At 37.2% G+C, this 20157-nt stretch overlaps 1 protein-coding gene across 1 annotated transcript; it reads right to left on the reverse strand.

Moving 5' to 3' along the window:
- Nucleotides 1-3395: 3395 nt before the first annotated feature.
- On the reverse strand, nt 3396-18831 carry LOC125241437 (RNA-binding protein 33-like). The gene is made up of 7 exons (XM_048149928.1): nt 18820-18831; nt 18467-18589; nt 17157-18269; nt 13730-13819; nt 7582-7642; nt 5670-5772; nt 3396-4500 (listed from the first exon to the last, which is right to left on the reverse strand). Exons 1-6 carry the CDS (start codon nt 18829-18831, stop codon nt 5672-5674), a joined length of 1500 nt encoding a protein of 499 aa, XP_048005885.1. The 3' UTR covers nt 3396-4500; nt 5670-5671.
- Nucleotides 18832-20157: the final 1326 nt, after the last annotated feature.

The following is a 20157-nucleotide window of genomic DNA, read 5'->3' on the forward strand; positions in this document are numbered from 1 at the left end:
TCATGGATAAAATAGGACAATCTTACACAGATCTACAAATGATTAAGTCCCACGGAAAAATTCAATAAGGCTTGTGATGTTGGGGCCCAAACAAAAATATATAAATACTGTATATACTGCATCTAAAAAGTACCAAAGGCATAATAGTATAACATTTTATCTGAGTATTAATTCTTTTTAATCCACAGGCAACCCTATCGCTGCGCACGTGCGGCTCGTTTCTTTGTTAGAATTGTGTAGGCATTTAAAAAGACGGCATTTCTTGAACATCAAAGCAGTGGGCCTTCTGTACTTGTACTATTATATATTCTGTGATATCACACAGGTGTGCGCCGCCTAATTATATTTCACACAAACGATGGTTCGCACAATTGTGCATGTCGCACAGGCGTGCGTCGCCTAAATATAATTCGCATAAATGAAGTGTCGCACAATCGTTATTCGCCCAATCGCACTTCGCACGACTTTATCGCCGTTTACTGTACAGTCAACCAATTGGAACCCCAGGGTGGCCAGCCGAATGGCACAATCGCTCACGAAACGCTCACGAAACGAAGCGCTATAATCTATCTCTATCGCGCTTGCGTATTGGCGCGACAGAGCCAGCGGCGTATCGCTTTCGTTTCGCGTCGGAGAAATGCCATTCGGCTACGGGGCCAGGCCCCGTAAGACAGGCAGACAGGCATACAGACTTATATAAGTATATCTATATATATAAGTCTGTATGCCTCGCTTTTTCTCCAACGTGTTGCCTATGATCATATTTCTATGATAAACAAATGATAGTGGACTATCGGCCTTACAGACAGGAATCCGTGAGGAACATTTTCTTGACAGGTAGGGAATAAGCATAATATGGATTGAGCATCGAAAATTTAGTTTATCAATATAAGAAGTCCCTACTTGTCAAGATAATATTAATCCTATGTCTAGTCATTCTATCTATAGAGGAAATTGTAAAAAAAAACCCGAGAGTACACGACGATGATTTTATTTATCTTTTAAACATTCACCATAAAAATACATCAAACATTTGCTTACATTGACAATAGGTACTTTCATTTTACACATACATTATAGTCATACATAGCGAAAGGTATCTTTATTGTTAACATCGATATTAGGGGAGAGTTGGACAAGATGGATTACTTTATCGCTAGGGCAAATCGGTACCACAGACTTCTCTTCATAATTTCTTTGGCACCATAAACACTGACTTATCTTGACGTCTGACGTCAAAATCTATGTATAAATAGTATACGATATATATTTAAGCGAAAATACATACTTTTGATAGGGTTGGTCACAAGTACCCAGATGGTGCTAGAATAAGGTTTACGTGTCAATCCTACAACATATTTCTTAAATTTTGTATCCTGTATGTCCCTTAAGCCAAATATCACAAGTATTCACAAAATTAGAAACACGCAAAACCTATGCTAGCGACATCTTCATCATCATTTTCAGAGTTACCAAGCCCCGTTTAACATGCTACTTGTAAATTTTAACTATCTAATACGTTATTGGATGTAGATTACTTAAATGCAGTTACAATTGTTAAATGTAGAATTCAAAATGATACAGTACCAAATATACTGATTATTTCGTGTGTGTGTGGATTGAGTGAGCACCTTCCGAAAATAAAAAAAAATATGCTGATCATTTAGTAAAAGTTCTAAAACAATTGTAAAACGAATCTCTGAATTTGTAAAAAGATAAATCAAAAGATACAGCCATTAACAGGTGCTCACTCAGTTCTCACAAACTACCAACGAAAACAGTGAATATATTCATTTAACATATAATATTTATATACTAACATTTAGTAAAAAATAGGCCAACCTACCTCTATAAATATTAGATCACCTAGTGACGTATTAAATTTTTTACAAATAGTTTCTTATGCTCACTCAATCCACACACTTTTGAAAAGCCGAATTTTGATGAAAAACATAAGATTTAGACCGCTATTATATGTGTATAGTTTAGTAAAAGTGAAATGGGAATTTGTAAAATACAAAACGAACCACTAACGTGTCAGGTTTTTTATAATAAATTTTTGTAAGTGCTCACTCAGTCCACACGTTTTGAGAAAGTTAAAAATGTAAATATCTTACGATTTGTAGCACCTAAGACACTCGAAAGTACTTCAACATTTAGTAAAAATTTTTACTAAATATCCACCATCTAATATTTTATATTCGTTGTCTGGTTTTAAAGATATTCAGACATAACGTTTCTCATACAAATGTATCAAGTAGGGTGACCACACTATGTCGGCTCCTGATTTTCCCCACCTTCCCATTGTCATATTGAGATTGGGGAGTTTCGTTCGTTCAATTTTGATAATATTAAACTAATACCATATTAATTCTCCATCTGCAAACTGTTTTTAGGTTATGTTCTTGGCCTAGTGATGATGTGTATTGTGTAATTTTTATCGACGTCAGGATAATAACCATATCGACATGCATGTATTAAAAAGGACATGAATAATAATTGGTAAGAAACAAAGAATATAATACTTCACTAGTAAGAAACCAGAACCTGGTAATCTAATCGCGCTAACAGATGAGCGTACCGGATTTGTAAGTGGGAGCGAGAAATAGTTATTCTTTTCTCGCTCCCACTTACAAATCTGGTAAACTATTATCAAAATTGAACGAAACTCCCCAAGCTCAATATGACAATGGGAAGGTGGGGAAAATCAGGAGCCGATATAGTGTGGTCACCCTACTTGATACATTTGTATGAGAAAAGTTATGTCTGAATATCTTTAAAACCAGACAACGAATATAAAATATTAGATGGTGGATATTTAGTAAAAATTTTTACTAAATGTTGAAGTACTTTCGAGTGTCTTAGGTGCTACAAATCGTAAGATATTTACATTTTTAACTTTCTCAAAACGTGTGGACTGAGTGAGCACTTACAAAAATTTATTATAAAAAAACCTGACACGTTAGTGGTTCGTTTTGTATTTTACAAATTCCCATTTCACTTTTACTAAACTATACACATATAATAGCGGTCTAAATCTTATGTTTTTCATCAAAATTCGGCTTTTCAAAAGTGTGTGGATTGAGTGAGCATAAGAAACTATTTGTAAAAAATTTAATACGTCACTAGGTGATCTAATATTTATAGAGGTAGGTTGGCCTATTTTTTACTAAATGTTAGTATATAAATATTATATGTTAAATGAATATATTCACTGTTTTCGTTGGTAGTTTGTGAGAACTGAGTGAGCACCTGTTAATGGCTGTATCTTTTGATTTATCTTTTTACAAATTCAGAGATTCGTTTTACAATTGTTTTAGAACTTTTACTAAATGATCAGCATATTTTTTTTTATTTTCGGAAGGTGCTCACTCAATCCACACACACACATTATTTCTAATATAAATCGGTCGAACTTCAATGAAATTGGTTGACTTGTTGGAGGCTATGAAGTATCAAATATAACTTATTAATATAAGATAAGTTACGAAAGAAAACATTAACATACCTATTCAGAACGGTATTTTCTAAAATGAACACTAGATAAATGTGATTCATACAAATCTGGACTTTCAAATCAGAATCGGTAGCACTACTCATTAAAACATTATTTCCCAAAATATTCGTTAAATGACGTCACGGTCGTGTGACCAGTGTGATTTTTATGATAGATCAGGATCAGTGGCCCATTTCTCAAAGCTGAAAGTTACAAGTGGAAGACTCTTTCCAACATGTCATATTAGATAGTGACTACCACTTGTAGCTTCGAGAAATAGGCTCCAGGTGTTAAGGTATTTTATTTCAATGCGTATGCGTACCAGAAAGTATTTGTGTTCTGTAAAAACTTATAGAAAGCATCATTTAAAAATTATCGTACTGACCGTACTGTTTATAATACGAATAGCATTGTTTGCTATTCTGCAGAAAACTAAAAGTAGGAATTGCATTATGTGTTATACTTACACGGAAAGGAATGTATTGAAATTAAAAAAGTATCCAAAATTTGAGTTTTTCTCTGACGGTAACATTGTCCTTTCAATCGAAATACTTAATTTAACCATAAACGAAGTCATATCTCTGGTGCAACTATTATAGTAAAATAATGGAATGTAAATAAATCAAATGAAGTAAAACCGATAGTCTATACTGAACACTTGAGTAGTCCATAAAAATCTAATAAATAAATACATCCATTTTCTTCCGCTGATCATCCTACTCCACCTTACTCGTTTTAACAAAAACCCTGAGAATACATATTAACACGTATACATATCATAAAGTATAAATATTCACATTAAACATCAATTTAACAACAAATGTTTCATTCGAAAAAACATTTATCACACATTAGATACAACAGGATCACAACAATTTTACTATATGCTGGGGAGTGGTCCTCAATAAGGAAAGACACATACATGGATAGACAGTCAAAGGCAGGGTAGTGTTGCCGAGATATGCATTCGGAGCGCAGTCTTCTTGCAGTCGATGCTTGATTAACTGAATTAACAAGAAATTAATTATAATCGACATACTAAAAGAAATTGATGCTCATTTGCCCAATGCTAAAATAAGTAAATAAGGGTCAGTTGCATCAACCACATTTGACAGACACATCATCGTCACGCAGCAGATGTCTATGGAACTTCCTGTACAATAAAATTTAACGAACGCTTTAACGGTGACAGACGGTTTAATACAACCGGCTCTTATTGTGTCTAAATTTATGGAGCAATATTTTTTTTCTTTACAGTTAGTACAGATGCAAACGAAACGAGACTCAAATTTGGAAAATTCTTACGCCCCGAGTTACACGCAATGAGTTTCTTTACTCAGAAATGTAAAAAATATGTAACTGACAGTTTATGAGTTACGGTAAAAAATTCAACCAAAAATTTCTCAGACATTTTCCAAAAATATTCGAAAATAATTAAGTAAGAAAACAAATATCGTTTCCAAAATTCACTTTTTTTAAACTTAAGAATTTTTTTTTTTTTTTTGGGCTCCCATAAGTCGATGAATACTTAGGCTGGTTTTAATGTCACGCGGACCGTCCGCGCAGAGCGATCCGCAGGACTAATTTGTATGAAGTTGATGTCGTCCGCGCGAACCCGTCCGCGCACTCTAAAACGCTCTCTGAACGTAATAGATACCTATTAGTCCGATTCGGATCGGTCCGCGTCACACAAAAAGAAAATATATACAGGGTGTAAACCTAATACGGGCGAACCTCTTAACAGTGGTGAGTATAGGACATAAAAAATGGAATTAGATAACTTTTACTTAAAATTGAAATATTTTTTTTATCTATACAAATTAATTCGGCCCGCAACGTAATGCAAACACACTCGCGTTAAACGCTCGTTGACAGTTGTCATTGATTGTCATCGCAACCACGTTTACAGTACATTGCTGCTGGGAAATTTTTCAAAAATTCATTATGGGGTGAAAATTAAGAGTAACTCAAAACATCTCTTAATTAATGATAACAATATTGAATTATATGCCTGGTTTCATTTATCGCCCTTATAAGGTTTACGCGCTGTATATTATAGGACATTCTGATTGAGTCCCACAAGCGCAAGAAGGTTTGTGTTACGGGTACTCAGACAACGATATACATAATATATAAATACTCATATATACACAACTAAATCAGCCTTACTTACGTTCAGGAGGGTCTAATGTAAGGGTGAGGAGGCTTCACGGCGGCCTTGGAGACTTTTCCCGGCCTGGCGCTGCGGGCTGGTGCGGCCGGTGTATCCACGGGTACTGGACAAAAACGGGACAGCGGCGGTACAGTAACAACACATTTAGTACATTATGGCGCTACTGGTTCCATCAAAAGCGAGTGAGGTATAATATAAGCTGCTCGGCGATAGAAATGAACAAAAGACAGGCGCTCCCGTGTAAATAAAAGAGACACGATGATAGCGCGAGCTCTCTCTTTTATTTACAAGTATTGGGGATATTACTAGGTTGATGATGAAAACTATTACTTGTACCAATACTTTTACTTTATTCGTTTGTAACAAACATAATAACAACCAATTTACAATAAATAAATATATATAAATAAATATTATAGGATATTCTTACACAGATTGACTGAGGCCCACGGTAAGCTCAAGAAGGCTTGTGTTGTGGGTACTCAGACAACGATATATATAATATATAAATACTTATATATATAGAAAACATCCATGACTCAGGAACAAATATCTGTGCTCATCACACAAATAAATGCCCTTACCGGGATTCGAACCCGGGACCGCGGCGTAGCAGGCAGGGTCACTACCGACTGCGCCAGATCGGTCGTCAAATAAATAAATAATTCAAGACTTCTTCACTACAACTCGTCTGTACTCGAACTGCCCACTGTCACTGCATTTCCGCCATTTTTATAACAATCCAAGATGGCGGGAACCAGTGACTAGTATGAGTCAATTGATATTCTTTAATACTGTCATCATAAACAACAGTAAGATAAATCATAATATAAGGCATTAATAAATAATTATTCTTACTCTTACGCAAGGGAGCGACTATCTCTTGTTCGTTTCTCTCGCCGATAGCTCATCGCTAACTCGCTTTTGGTGAGACCAGTGCCTTATGTACAGTCAACCAATTGGAACCCTAGGCCACTGTAGAACTATGTCATACTGACTTTATAAATCAGATTGTAAGAAATCTCTAACTGCTTGTTATTTTGACATGGTTGTAGAGTGGCCTAGGGTTCCAACTGGTTGACTGTACTGTAAGACCTAACATTTACAATCTTCATACTAAGAATCGTACCTCGATTTATTAGCGCCATTAGAAATATGTCATTTGTTCTTGTAGAAAATAAAAACACGCAAAAATATTTGGGAAAAATATGATTTTGGCCACTTCCAGGCTGCGAGACAACGCCATCTAGTTTTAAGCCTAAAAAGCCCATACATTTCAGGGGTACGCTTTTTTGTATGGGCTTTGTCAGTCCCGTGTTATATCGTGCTTGCTGATACAAAAGAGCGAACATGTTGCCGGCGCCGGCCGCATACAATTGTCGTACGTATGTAGTTTGTATAGTATGAATTTTCTGAGATGAACTTTTCGCTTTATAAATAAATAAATAATAAAATAAATGTTGGGGATGTTATTACTATCATGATAATTGCTTTTTAACTACACTGAGACTATAGCACGTGCCGTTTAAACGGGAGCTAGCCGCCGTGAATAATAGAAACAAAGGCCTTTGTTTAACAGATTGCGGCTAAAGCGAAAAGTTCATCTCAGAAAATTCACACTATATGAAACCTTCCTTTTTTGTTACCAGATTTCTATACATTTTCGGTAACAAAAAAGGAAAGTTTCATACAATCAAGCTAGGACATTTTGGGAAACCTAGTGGATCTTGCTTAGCATCATGGACTCTATCAGCCTACCAATTTTTATCCAAATCGGAGACGTGACCCAAATGTACAAACTTAACGGGAATTGCTCGACTATAGTTTTATAGTGGGAGTGGGTAATTTATGTGGGACTATACTTCTATAGTGGGAGTGGGTAAGTGTAAGTGGGATTATTCTACGGACTTACAAGGCGGGTGAAGGGAGAACGGCTGCCATGGCTCATAGGGTGGGGCGAACCAATCGGAACCCTGAGCCACAAATATTAAACGTTATTAATAACAGTTTGCAATATCAGAAAGATTCTAACAGGGGCGGCTCACTCCGGCTGACGATTGTCTTTGCCCATAATATCTTCTAGACTAATTAGCTAGGAACATACTACGCGGACGTCCGTCGTAAATCGGATCGAGTATTATACACCGTGTTTTTATTGAATTCCGTTAACTTCGGCATATATTTAGGTGCATTATAGGAAACAGAATGGCAAAGTTAGATTTGTTAAATTCGTATTTTTTCTAAAAAAAAAAAACCATACACCTGCGATAGATGTTAACTTCGATTGCTGTTGAGAAACGGGCTTTACAATTAACTCACACTTAGTAAGTGTCAAAACTATGTCATGTCAATCGCATATCAAACACACAGAGCCCGTTTCTTAACAGCATTTTTTTTTTATGAAATAGGCAGCAAACGAGCAGACGAGCCGATGATGTAATATCTATCGCAGGTGTATGAGATTTTTCAAAAAAAAGTTACGAAATAAAAAAAAAGTCTAACCATGCCATTCTGTTTCCTATAATGGCCTAACTATATGCCGAAGTTAACAGAATTCAATAAAAACACGGTGTAGAGAGTTACTGTCGAAGTAAAATGTGTAAAGAAAAGGTCAGGATATGGGCCAAATTGTCAAAACTGAGGTTCAAAAGTTTTAAGGCTGTGTTAAGAAATGGCAGTAGGCACTGTGATAAGTACAGTAATTCTCTATAATACTCGATCCTCTTTGCCTATAGTTATATATTTCTGGTAAGGCTTTAACAAATTTGAAAGGGACGCCACTGCACTGCTGTCATATTTTAATCTCTATTCTTTTTAGAGGCTCAATGTTACACTACCTGTTCATTTTAATTTACATTCAGCCCGAAAACAGAGAAATGCAATGGCCATGGCCTTTTAGACGACAGTACTGTGCCGGCTTTTCGTTTTTTCTGTTCAGGCTCACGGATGGTATTCCGTACCTACACGTCTCGTCATCGTGTTTTTCGAACAAGTTCGTTTTATTAGTGCTCAGTCAGAGTCAGTCTGTCTATTGGAACGAAAACACACCTTATTTTAAATACGGCCGCCTGGCTTGGTTATTGACGCTGCCTTTGAAACAGGCCCTGGGTTCGAAGCATTTGACTCGAATCCCGGTAAGGGCATTTATTTGTGTGATGAGCACATAATTAAATTTGTTCCTGAGTCATGGGTGTTTTCTATGTATATGGGTGAATCAACTTTTTCTTAACTGTTATTGCCATGGTTATGGTCCCCTGCGTCACGCTGGTTTTATGAAAAATTATGCTACTGAAATTATGCAAACATGCATGTAGTCAATGTTTGTAGCTGGCAAATTAAGGAATGGGCTGGTTAACACCAGAAAAATGCATCTTTGCATTGTTTAAGTAGCATATAGCATATATTTTGTATAAAACCAGCGTGACTCAGGGACCGTAACCATGGCAATAACAGGCAAGAAAAAGTTGATTCACCCATATGTATAAGTATGTATTTATCTATTTAAGTGTGTATATCGTCGCTTAGCACCCATAGTACCAGCTTTGCTTAGTTTGGGACTAAGTTGATCTGTGTAATGTGTCCCCAATATTTATTTATTTGTTGTTCAAATTAAAACTTTAAAACAAATACTACGCAATTTATGGCTTAAAAAAATGAATATGAAAAAGAAAAGTATCAAATGGGGGAAATTCTTTTCATCGCCAGCATAAAAGCATACTACTAGTACTATCTAGACTATATAGCGGAAACCACTTAAAAATATAGAAAAAAATCTACGGAAAGAACATAAATGGCCAGTACAGTATTTACCAATCGCCTACTAGCGTAATAATAGGCATATTTTTATTTGCTTGTCTGTTTTACTTTTTCTTCCAAATGTGGGATTTTTTGTACTTTTTCTACTCAGAATCATGAGCTCTTTCGATTTCGCAGGAGAAATAAAATGTCTCACAATTTTTTTCCACTGAGTTACAATTTCTCATTCAACTTTTTTGATCGTAACTCAGAGGAAGACAAAAAATGTATGGAAATTTTGGGACATTTTTGTCTCCTAGCAGAATCGAAAGAGCTCATGATTCTGAGTAGAAAAAGTGCAAAAAATTCCAGAAATAAAAAGGGACAACAAAATAAAAATATGCCCATTATGCTTTTAATCTTATCATTATCACTTATCCACGTGGATAAGACATCTGTCACTCTCACACTGACAAACTTGCCAAAGTATGACGGATACAATCCATACTATTATTATAAAAGGGAAAGTGTATGTGTCTGTTTGTTTGTCCGTCCTTCACGGCAAAGCGGAGCGAGGAGTTGACGTGATTTTTTAAGTAGAGATAGATGAAGGGATGGAGAGATACATAGGCTACTTTTTGTCTCTTTCTAATGCGAGCGAAGCCGCGGGCAAAAGCTAGTATTTAATAAGTGATAAAATTGGAAACATAATACGCCGGTTGAACTACTTATAAGTTACCAATATACATACACCTACAACTACATACATACTAAAGGGAGAGGCGAAAATAAACTCGTATAAAAATAAAAACATGAATTGTAATATAAAAACAATATACAATGAGTCTAAGTCTACATTACACCAACGATGGACGTTCTAATCTAAACGTTGGGACTACCGCTACCCTGCAAAACAAAAACAAAATGTAAGCAAAGATACTAAAAAAGATAATTAATATAACTATTATAAATAAAATAATAGGCACTTTATGTAACCGTTGTATGAGAATGATCAAACTAACCTAACCACAAAATTCAAATTTTGAAAAAAAAAAAATGATTTTCATGAAACATGGCTAAGAATACTCCCGACTAATTCAGCTGTCAAACAAAAAAACACACAGAAACAGACAGACAGACGCGTCAAACATATAACACACCGTCGTTTTTGCGTCGGGGATTAAAAAGATAATTATAGAATGGGGATTAGAAATAAAATAATACTTTATGTAACCGTATAAAATGAGCTAGAAGTGGATCAACAATTAAAGTCCGTGACCGTACAACTTATAAATTCCATATAATAGCGTGTCTCTAATTTTCCGTTATAGCGTTCTCTAATCTCATATACGTAATCTAATGAAACTCGCATGCGAGTTTCCGCACCCTGTATGTAAATACCCTTAATGGCAGGAACACTGGCGTCTAGCTTTATTAAGTTTAGGTTATCTGCGGTACTAATTCTTCACCAGCCGTGATTCAATCAGTCAACCGAGCGAACTCAGTGTCACATCCAACTGGCCGAGTATAGACCGTATGGTGATGTATTAAGACGCAAAAGGAGGGGTCCATTCTCCAACGCTTTCAACTATTTCCTCCCTGGTGCCGTAGCCGAATGCCGAAACGCCGCGAAAGGTCTGGCTTTGTCGCGCCAATACGCAAGAGCGATAGAGATAGATATCTACGAGCGTTTCGTTTCGAGAGCGTTTGTGCCATTCGGCTACGTACCCAGGTGCTTTAAGATGGAGCAATGTTTTTTTTATCTGTGTCGGACTGTTTTGCTTTTATTGATACTTTTCTTTTTAAGGCCAACAATCACATTTTTTTCAAAAAAACGGCCAAATTGATTATCTTATACCGCAAAGAACACCTGTATTATTCAAAATTTATAACAAGGAAATAATATTGTCTTCAGTTACGATTTAATCCGTTTCCATAGTTTTATTTTATAACAAGGAACCGAAAAAACTAAACAGGCACACACAGATTTCATTGATATTACAATTATCAAATTTCGTTCCGATTGGAGAAGGAAATAGTCGAAAGCGATACCTCGATTCAAACGATTTTTTCGCGATATCTTTCACCTGAATTGTTATAGTGGCAGCTCTAAATCAGCTATTTGACGTCACTTCCCCTTTAAGCTATTTTTAAGATTTTTTATACTAAAAATGCGGAAAAAAAAAAATTAAAAAAATTATTTATGTGATCTACAAGCGTATATCTCGAAATGGTTTTTGATTTAGGGACATTGAAAATTTTGAAACGTTGTCTTAACGCACATTTTTTTTCTATAAATCTAGTCAGTAACTGTGAAGCTGATTTATAACCCCCGACGCAAAAACGACGGGGCGTTATAAGTTTGACGTTTCTATCTGTCTGTTTGTCTGTCTCTGTGTCTGTTTGTCTGTGGCGTCGTAGCTCCCGAACGGATGAACCGATTTAGATTTAGTTTTTTTTTGTTTGTTTGAAAGCTGAGTTAGTCGGGACCGGGAGTGTTCTTAGCTATATTTCATGAAAATCGGTCAACTATGTCCGAGGTTTTTTCAAAAATTTTATTTAGTGGTTAGGTTATTATTTTATCATTTTCGCTCCTGTTGCCTCTTAATAGAATATAGAATGATCGGTGAATGTCGGTATGCGTGCAATGTGAAAAGCGATGAATTTGGGAACATAGTTAGAATGCATTCTGCGGGCGGTAAATCAAAATGATTCGCCTCTGGGCTTTTGCCAAAACTAGAATTATATTCCTGTTTTGATTTGTCATACCTATCCATTTGAGGTTTGTTAGAAATATAGCCAAATTATTTAAAAAAAAGTGAATTAAATAGTTTAGTAAGTAAAATAAGCCAAAGGGCACACTTATGAGCATTTTTTCGTGTTTCAAACACTGACTTCGTTGGCAGCATTTATTACACGAATCCCGTGTGTTACAAATAGCATGAGTTTTCTTCATTTCTTTATAAAAAGGCGAGATTTCTACTTAATTTGGGAAAATTTCATGTGACTTCGAAATTCGCGTAAAAATGTTGCTACCGAATCAGACAGATTGAAACGCTCGGAGAAAATGGGTTTTTATTATCGAACATTTCAGTACTACTTTCTATTAACTACTCGATAACTTTTGAACCTAAACTGAATTTGGTTTTAGAAGAATGTCTGTCTACACATTACGAGTATAGTGAATTCATCTTTACTTGTCCAATCATGTAAACAAACGAAACATCAAATATGGCAAAGACAATTACTAGTGATTAGATGTAATGTATTAACGATAATTTCGCTGCTAACGTCAAAATTTTACATCACACGATATTTACGTCAAAACCAAAATTTAATTCGTTTTCGTCACATTTGCAACAATCCTGTGAAAAAGGCTAGTTCAGTATTCATTTTATAGTACCTAAAGCATAGTTAATTTAGAATTGGTACGCGATGGGAGGAATTTAATTTTTAAATGAAAAGAAAAAAGTAAACAATATTTTTATTGCAGAATATAAAAGATCGTTTATTAATTTATAGCGTGTCACATATATTTCAATCATTCAGTATGTTTATGCACAAAATTACGGACTTTTCTGAAAATAGTATTCATCATCCTCTGAACAAGATTTTCATCCATCTTTTTTGTCTGTTGATTCCGCGTGGACCGTAAGGAGTGGATATTTTGAATTATTTTGCCACTATTATTTAATTGTCCTTTAATGAAATAATGATTTGGGCAATAATTATTGCCTAGTAGTTTTCTGGAAATTCAACAATTTAGCAATCATTGACCCAGACCAAGGGGATTTTTCACGTATTTGTTCACAGTGCATTTTCGCCGGTCAACGTCCATCATCAATAACTTACAAACGCAAAAAGTTAGATCAACCAAATTTCTAATATAGAGTTATCAACGTATTAAAATTAAGATGTGATTATCAGTTTTTTTTAATTTTTAAGTATATTTTTTTTATTCATCGCTAAACGCGTGCCAATACTATGTTAAATATGCTTTAGCATTAAAATTAATACAACAAAAAATATTTATTGTAAGGGTAGAAAAAAAATGTAAAGAAGTCGGTTAATAAATCTAATAAATTATTTTAGTTAATATCAACACGCATTTTTTCAAAGCTATACAAACTCAAATGTTAATATCGATCGTTCACAATGATAAGTTGTCATCCCAACATTACGATTATTTGATATTTATTTCTTTCATTTTAACAAGTGCTTTAAAATACTGGACTAAGTATAAAATAAAGAACTTTTATTAGGTACCAAATAATGTGAAAATGGACTAACCAGTATAAAGCTGAAACTGGTCAGTGTTCACTCACCGGCTGCGTGACGTTTCCCCAAGACACGGCGCCGGGGGCTCCGCTGAACAGCGAATACGTCCCGGGGTCCTCTGCGGGAGAGTCGCGGCCCTGTCCAATAAGGTACAGTTACAGTCTGTGCCACAGATTTCATATACACGGTGTTACATGAGGGAACCGAATAATTTTAACAGCATATTCCTCATCATATTAGATGAGTAAAATGTCATATAAACTTTTCTGGATTTCGCCTACTTTCGGAGTTATAAGCATTAAAAATAATATTTATTATTTCACAGAACAAAACGCTATTTTGATGGCGATATCGGACGGCGATATAACGGCATTAATCGGACATAATCTATCCTCCACTCATTGCAAGAAAGTATTTTTCTAGAAAAAAGTGTAAATTTTTATTTTAAGTGCCAGTTTTACGAATAATAAATTTACTTTTTATGTCAAAATACATCAAAAAAAGTACCTTTTTCATATATTTGATCGCCAGTGTCCGAGGTGTGACCATAGATACCATAGCGTGTCAGATTAACTCGGTCAAAACGTTTAGGTAGTCGGACTTAACTCACAGCTTGTGGCTTTCGGGCGTCAATTTTTGTTATTTCATGGGAGTCAACGAAACATAGAAATTGCATCGTTACGTGACATTTGGGCCATTTTTTTCTAAATTGTACACCCCACTTTTTTTACGTTTTGAAAATTTTCATGTGGTTTCCAGTCAGAATCGCGAGCTCTTTCAATCCTAATAGGTGAAAAAAAAGTGTCCCAAGGTTTTTTTCCATCCGTTACCACTGTTCATACATTTTGTCTGGCGGTAACGGAATGGAAGGTTTGAAAAATGTATGGAAATCTTGGGATATTTTTTATCTCCTATCTGGATCGAACGACCACGCGATTCTGAGTATGAATTGCGTAAAAAATACCCATGTTACAAAAAGAGTGAGGTGGACAACTTTGAAAAAAAAAATGGCCCATTTATTTGCTAACAATGTCAGTACAAAATGTGCCACGATCGGCCCTATACAAAGAAATTAACTTATTTCTTCCCGTTAGCGTTTATTTGATAGATTATTTGCGATTCTATTTTGGGTTTTACCGGGCAATCTAACGAAAATACATAAAAAAGAGATTATACAACGTCTACGTTTTCATTTTAAATCTACTAATTTCTTCCAGCGTGGGTGTAATATTAAAAAGCAAAAAAATAATATTACAAGGCACCCGGGTCGTGACTTCTCCGAACGAAGTTTAAGGAAAGCGTTGGCTGTTTCCGAACGAAGGTTAAGGAAAGCGTTGGCTGAGATAATTATCACACCTACCTACTCGTGAAGCCGAACCAGAAGTATATGACTACGCGCCATGTTGCGGAATTTCATAAAAACTATTTTTTTTTCATACAGTACTGAACTGTCACCGCATATATCAGAAAAACAGCGCCATCTTGACAATACATACTTACATACTAATATTATTAAATGGGAAAGCGTGGTTGTCTGTTTGTTTGTCCGTCTTTCACGGCAAAACGGAGCAAGGAATTGACTTGATTTTTTAAGTGCAGATAGTTGAAGGGATGGAGAATGTCCTAGGCTTCTTTTTGACTCTTTCTAACGCACCACTTCCCTAAAATGGGAAGTGGAAGTTCGTATGGGGCATTCCACAATTTTCGAATTAAAATAATTTTATTATTTCTAGTCAGGCTTTACTTGTGAACGGGTGCTGTTTGTGTTCGTTCTGTGTGTCTACTATATGATCAGAATACGTATCTCGTTAGCGAGCACGTCTAGGACAACGGAACAGCTTGATTCCACCCTACACATTAGGGTGGAGCGAAAAAACACTTTTCTGGAATTAGCAAACCTAATAGTTATCAATCAATGACCCTTAGTCTATTATGAAACCTTTGTGCAAATTTTCGGCTTTTTAAATCAACATCTTCAGAAGAGACGAAGAAACTAAGAGACGCCACCGGAGACCGAAGAGCTGGCAGCTTCCTCGCTCAGCGTATTAGCTTGACAATACAGCGAGGAAATGCTGCCAGCGTCTTCGGTACTATGCCACAGGGGCTGTTTTTAGATTTATTTTAGTTTAATTTTAGATTTATTTAGTTTAATTTTTTTTTTAAGTTTAATTTTAGAATAATTTTATTTTTTATTTTTTTTAAATCTTTTTTTAAAATCTCATACAAACCTGAAAATTCAACTTTCAGATAAAAAATGTTTTTCGCCAGTAGGTATTATTGATACATATTATTACAAGAAACTACCAAAAGTTGCAAAAATAGCGTCAAAAATCGCCACAGTTCGCCTAGTTTCAGTACATTGGCCAAAATAAAACAAAACTCTTCCTTTTTGCGGCGTCGTCATTCCAAAGAGAAACGATTTGGAAAAATATTTCAGATACAATAGGCAATACCTTTAATGGCTGTTTAATAATATCTGGGTGGCTAGCCGAATGGCACAATCGCTCACGAAACGCTCACGAAACGAAGCGCTAGTAGATATCTATCTCTATCGCGCTTGCGTATTGGCGCGACAGAGCCAGCGGCGTATCGCTTTCGTTTGGCGTCGGAGAAATGCCATTCGGCTACGGGGCCAGGGGTATATATTGTAGGATGATGGAATAAAATGTTATTTAAAAATATTCACTACGCATTTCTTTATCAAGTTTGGAATTTTCTTTGTTATTCTTACACGAAATCCGGAATTCTTTCGATTGCAATAGGAGATTACAAGGTTTTCCAACCGCGATAGTTACTCATGAAATAAAAAATAAATAAATGGGTCATGGTTCGTTAATATTTCTTGTATGTGCGTAGCTTTTGCACATTGTAATTTTTCCTTAGTCACCCGTTGACCACGAACGCTGTAAAGAGTTCGAAACGTCGGGATGAATTTTAAATTCATTATACGCGATTTAATCCGCTTCCATAGTTTTATTTCATAAGGTTTTCCAAGTTATGGACGCCATATCTTCATAAGATAGAATATTTGTATAGTCAAGGTATTAAATATAGATGCGGACGAAGTAACAAAAATATGTACCCACAACCCTATATTTAATACCTTCACTGGACAATAGGCGAGACGACTAAAAAAAACGAATTAGTCTGTCAGTTAGATTATGAAAGAATTTTAGACACGTATTTTTTCTTTTTTCTCGTAAACGAAAAATTACGACGGTATAGTGCGTTGAAGTTTCGCGTGACGTCACGCCTAGGTACAATTTTTACCTAGAAGTGACGCCACGGGGGCTTGTGACTCCGAAACTTTGATGCTATATATCTTTGTATTTTTTCATTAATTAGAAAAAGCGAAAAACATGTGTTCAGTATTTTTGGACGATCTAACTGACGGACTAAACAGTATGCCATTTTTTTATGTACTACTACACTACATAAGGAGCACTAAAAGAGCATTGAGAGCACTCAACTTACCATGGGCATGGGTTCCTCCGTCGGCATGGCCATGTCGAGGCTCGGGGCCTCCGGCGCGTCCTGCGCTCCGGGGCGCCCCTCCAGGCGGCGCTCGTAGCCCGGCAGGCCGCCGCTCAGCTCCAGCGGCCCGTGCCGCCCTATCTCCAGCGGCTGGTAAGCCTTCTCCTCCAAGAAACTCCTGTTCGTCTGCAACGACCCTTCGTCCAGGAAATTCCTGGTCTGCTGCATTGGATTGTACTGGTCGAAGAAACCCGGCATGTTGTACCCGGGAGGCGAAATGTGCCGAGGCATCTGACCTATAGCGGTCGGTCTCACGAAGTTCGGGTCCGGCTTACGCGTCTGCGGTATCTGCGTGAGCTGCCCGAACGTGCTCGGGTAGAACTGCGTCAGATTCCCGCTCGACGTCTGAGGGAAGTCAGACTTCCAGAAGTTGGGAATCAAATTCGACAGCGGCGGCGGCGGATACTGCATTTGATTCGGAATAGGCATCTGTCCTATCTGTCCCGGTCTTTGACTGGGCATCTGCGGCATTTGGGGCATAAGCGGAGGCTGGATAGAAGCTAGTTGGGACGGGAGCATCGGCGGCGGCATACCGAGCCAGTTCGGAGGCTGGTTGAACAGGCTGGGTTCTAGAGGGACATTTTGGACTGCGAAGTCGTTATCTCTAAACTTGTTTTCTTCTTCCTGAGCCCAGCGCTGGTTGGCGAAGCGAGGAGGCAAGTCATTGAGGAACTGTCGTTTGTCGTTGCTCATGTACCCTTTGTCTCTGGAGTCCGCGCGCGCGTTTTGTTTCTGCAGCGCTGCTGAGCGGACATCTATCTCTTTAGGATTCACAACGGGCAGCCTGATGTTAGCCTGCGGACTGTATTGAGGATTATAGCTGATGCCGGCGCTTTGCAATCCGTAGTTTCTCTGTCCGGCGCGCTGCTCAAACTGGTTCCACTTGCCTTGATTCTTTTGGGAAGGCGGTTGGATGACTTTCGGGTCTTTCTCTGGCTGTTTCTCTTTGGGCTTCGGCTCCGGGGGTATATCGACCAAATGTGGGTATCCGGACTTGTCTTTAAGGGCGAGTATGCCGCCAGTTTTCCTGCCTACGGGGATTTGGGCGAGGGACTTTGGGGTCGGGGTTGGGTTGTTTTGGGGCGTTCTAAGAGCGTGGGGTCAGCGGCGGCGTCTTTGTCGGCGTCTGTGTCTGTCTCCTCGGCGACGGGAGGAGGAGTCTTGAACTTCACCTGTGGGGCAGAGATGATGAAACTGAATACACGTGGCTCTGAAGATGAATTAACTGATTAGTATGAGATGGTACTGACTTGCTTGCAAGACTCCTCCTGCTTGCGGAGGATGGCCGCCATGGCGATGTTGACGCGCGGCCGCCGGCCCTCGCGCTTATCGTCGCCGGCGCATTCTTTCAATGCGGCGGAGTCTTCTAATTCCTGTCACAAACAAATATTACCTTAAATTTTAACAAATAGATATTTGCCTCATAATCATAATGGCTGACTTGTGGGCCAAAATAACAAACAACTGGGTCCCATGAAATCGCACTCGAGGTTTCGGCAAATTCGACGGCGTTGGCGAGATTACTTTGACGCCTTTGACGTGGAAAGGCTGGAGGGAGGCCTTTGCCCAAAAGTGGGACACTATGCTTATATAAAATATTTACCAGATTTGCCATCTCCCTACTTTTACTTTGTTTAGCATTTTTTTAAAGTTTTAATCCTAAGTCGAGAGATGGCAGTCTAAGCACCGTGACCTCACATTTTACTTTGACAGTAACTCACTATACTCGATTTTCTTTGATATCGCTAACCGGACAAAGCTGCTTAGAGAAAAGAATGTTTCTGTACAAAATGCAATTGTTATAACAACATCGCTCAGCCGCATTCAGTTGAAAAGATTTATTCGCTTAAAGGTCAAAGCGGAGTTTTCCATAAATCGCTGTGCTTTAAGTTTTTATTTAAAAGTTAGGAATAATGAGCCCCAGTCTAGGCTAGTGGATAGTGACCCTGCATCCTGCCTGCTAAGCCGACTTACTCTCTGTAAATAACTATCGTTTTTAAACTTTTCTAGAAAAAAAAAGATCTGAAAAGAACCAAAACACACGCAAACTTAAATATTACATGCAAAAAAATTTTCAAACATGCAATGAAATATTGTCGCCTTACATGCAAAAATACCCACTTTCCTCATTTTCCCGGCCTCTGATGTAATGTACTATTGTTTAAAACAAATGAAATATTTTTCCGACGTATTGGTGTGATGAAAAGGGACAAACGAACTTTATCTTTAGTGAATTTAACTTTAGTGAATATTTATGAATAAAGGAGTTAAACTTTATTGCACAAAAGAAAAAACTTAATGTATAAAAGGCGAACTTAATGCCATGAGGCATTCTCTACCAGTCAACCTTTGGTTGGGGCTGTATGTGTGTGTAGTTTGGTTGGTTAGTTGGTTTTCGTTAGTTTACATACTGTGGTGCTGGACCTTGAGTAGTTTCATGTAGTTACTCTGCCTAGCCCTTTACGGGAAACAGGCATGATTGTATGTATGTATGTATGTACATACTGTATATTGTAACACACCTTTATCAATTGTATTTGACCTAAACAACCTTTCCTTAAATTATTCAGTTATTTAAAAAAAACACGATGTATATTCGTTACCAGTATTTAGATAATTATTGAACACGAAATATGTGAGTTTTAGCCCGTACAAAGTCAATCCAATACCAATAAACGCGGAATAACGTGCACCCGGAAGTTTGTTTACTGAAAGCACACATCTATCCGAACAGTCAACAACACATCTGTGAATACAGACAAAGTGCCAAAAATATGCATACAAAACTTTATTGCCTGTACATAAAGGTGTGTATACATGTTTTTAGCACTTTGTCTGTATTCACAGATGCGTTATTGACTGTACGTATAATACCCAGACACCGCATCATGAAGCGTTTACAAGCGCACGTGGTCACCTGACATATGAGAACTATTTTTTT

The sequence above is a fragment of the Leguminivora glycinivorella genome, chromosome Z (genome assembly GCF_023078275.1).
Source record: "Leguminivora glycinivorella isolate SPB_JAAS2020 chromosome Z, LegGlyc_1.1, whole genome shotgun sequence".
Lineage (NCBI taxonomy): Eukaryota > Metazoa > Arthropoda > Insecta > Lepidoptera > Tortricidae > Leguminivora > Leguminivora glycinivorella.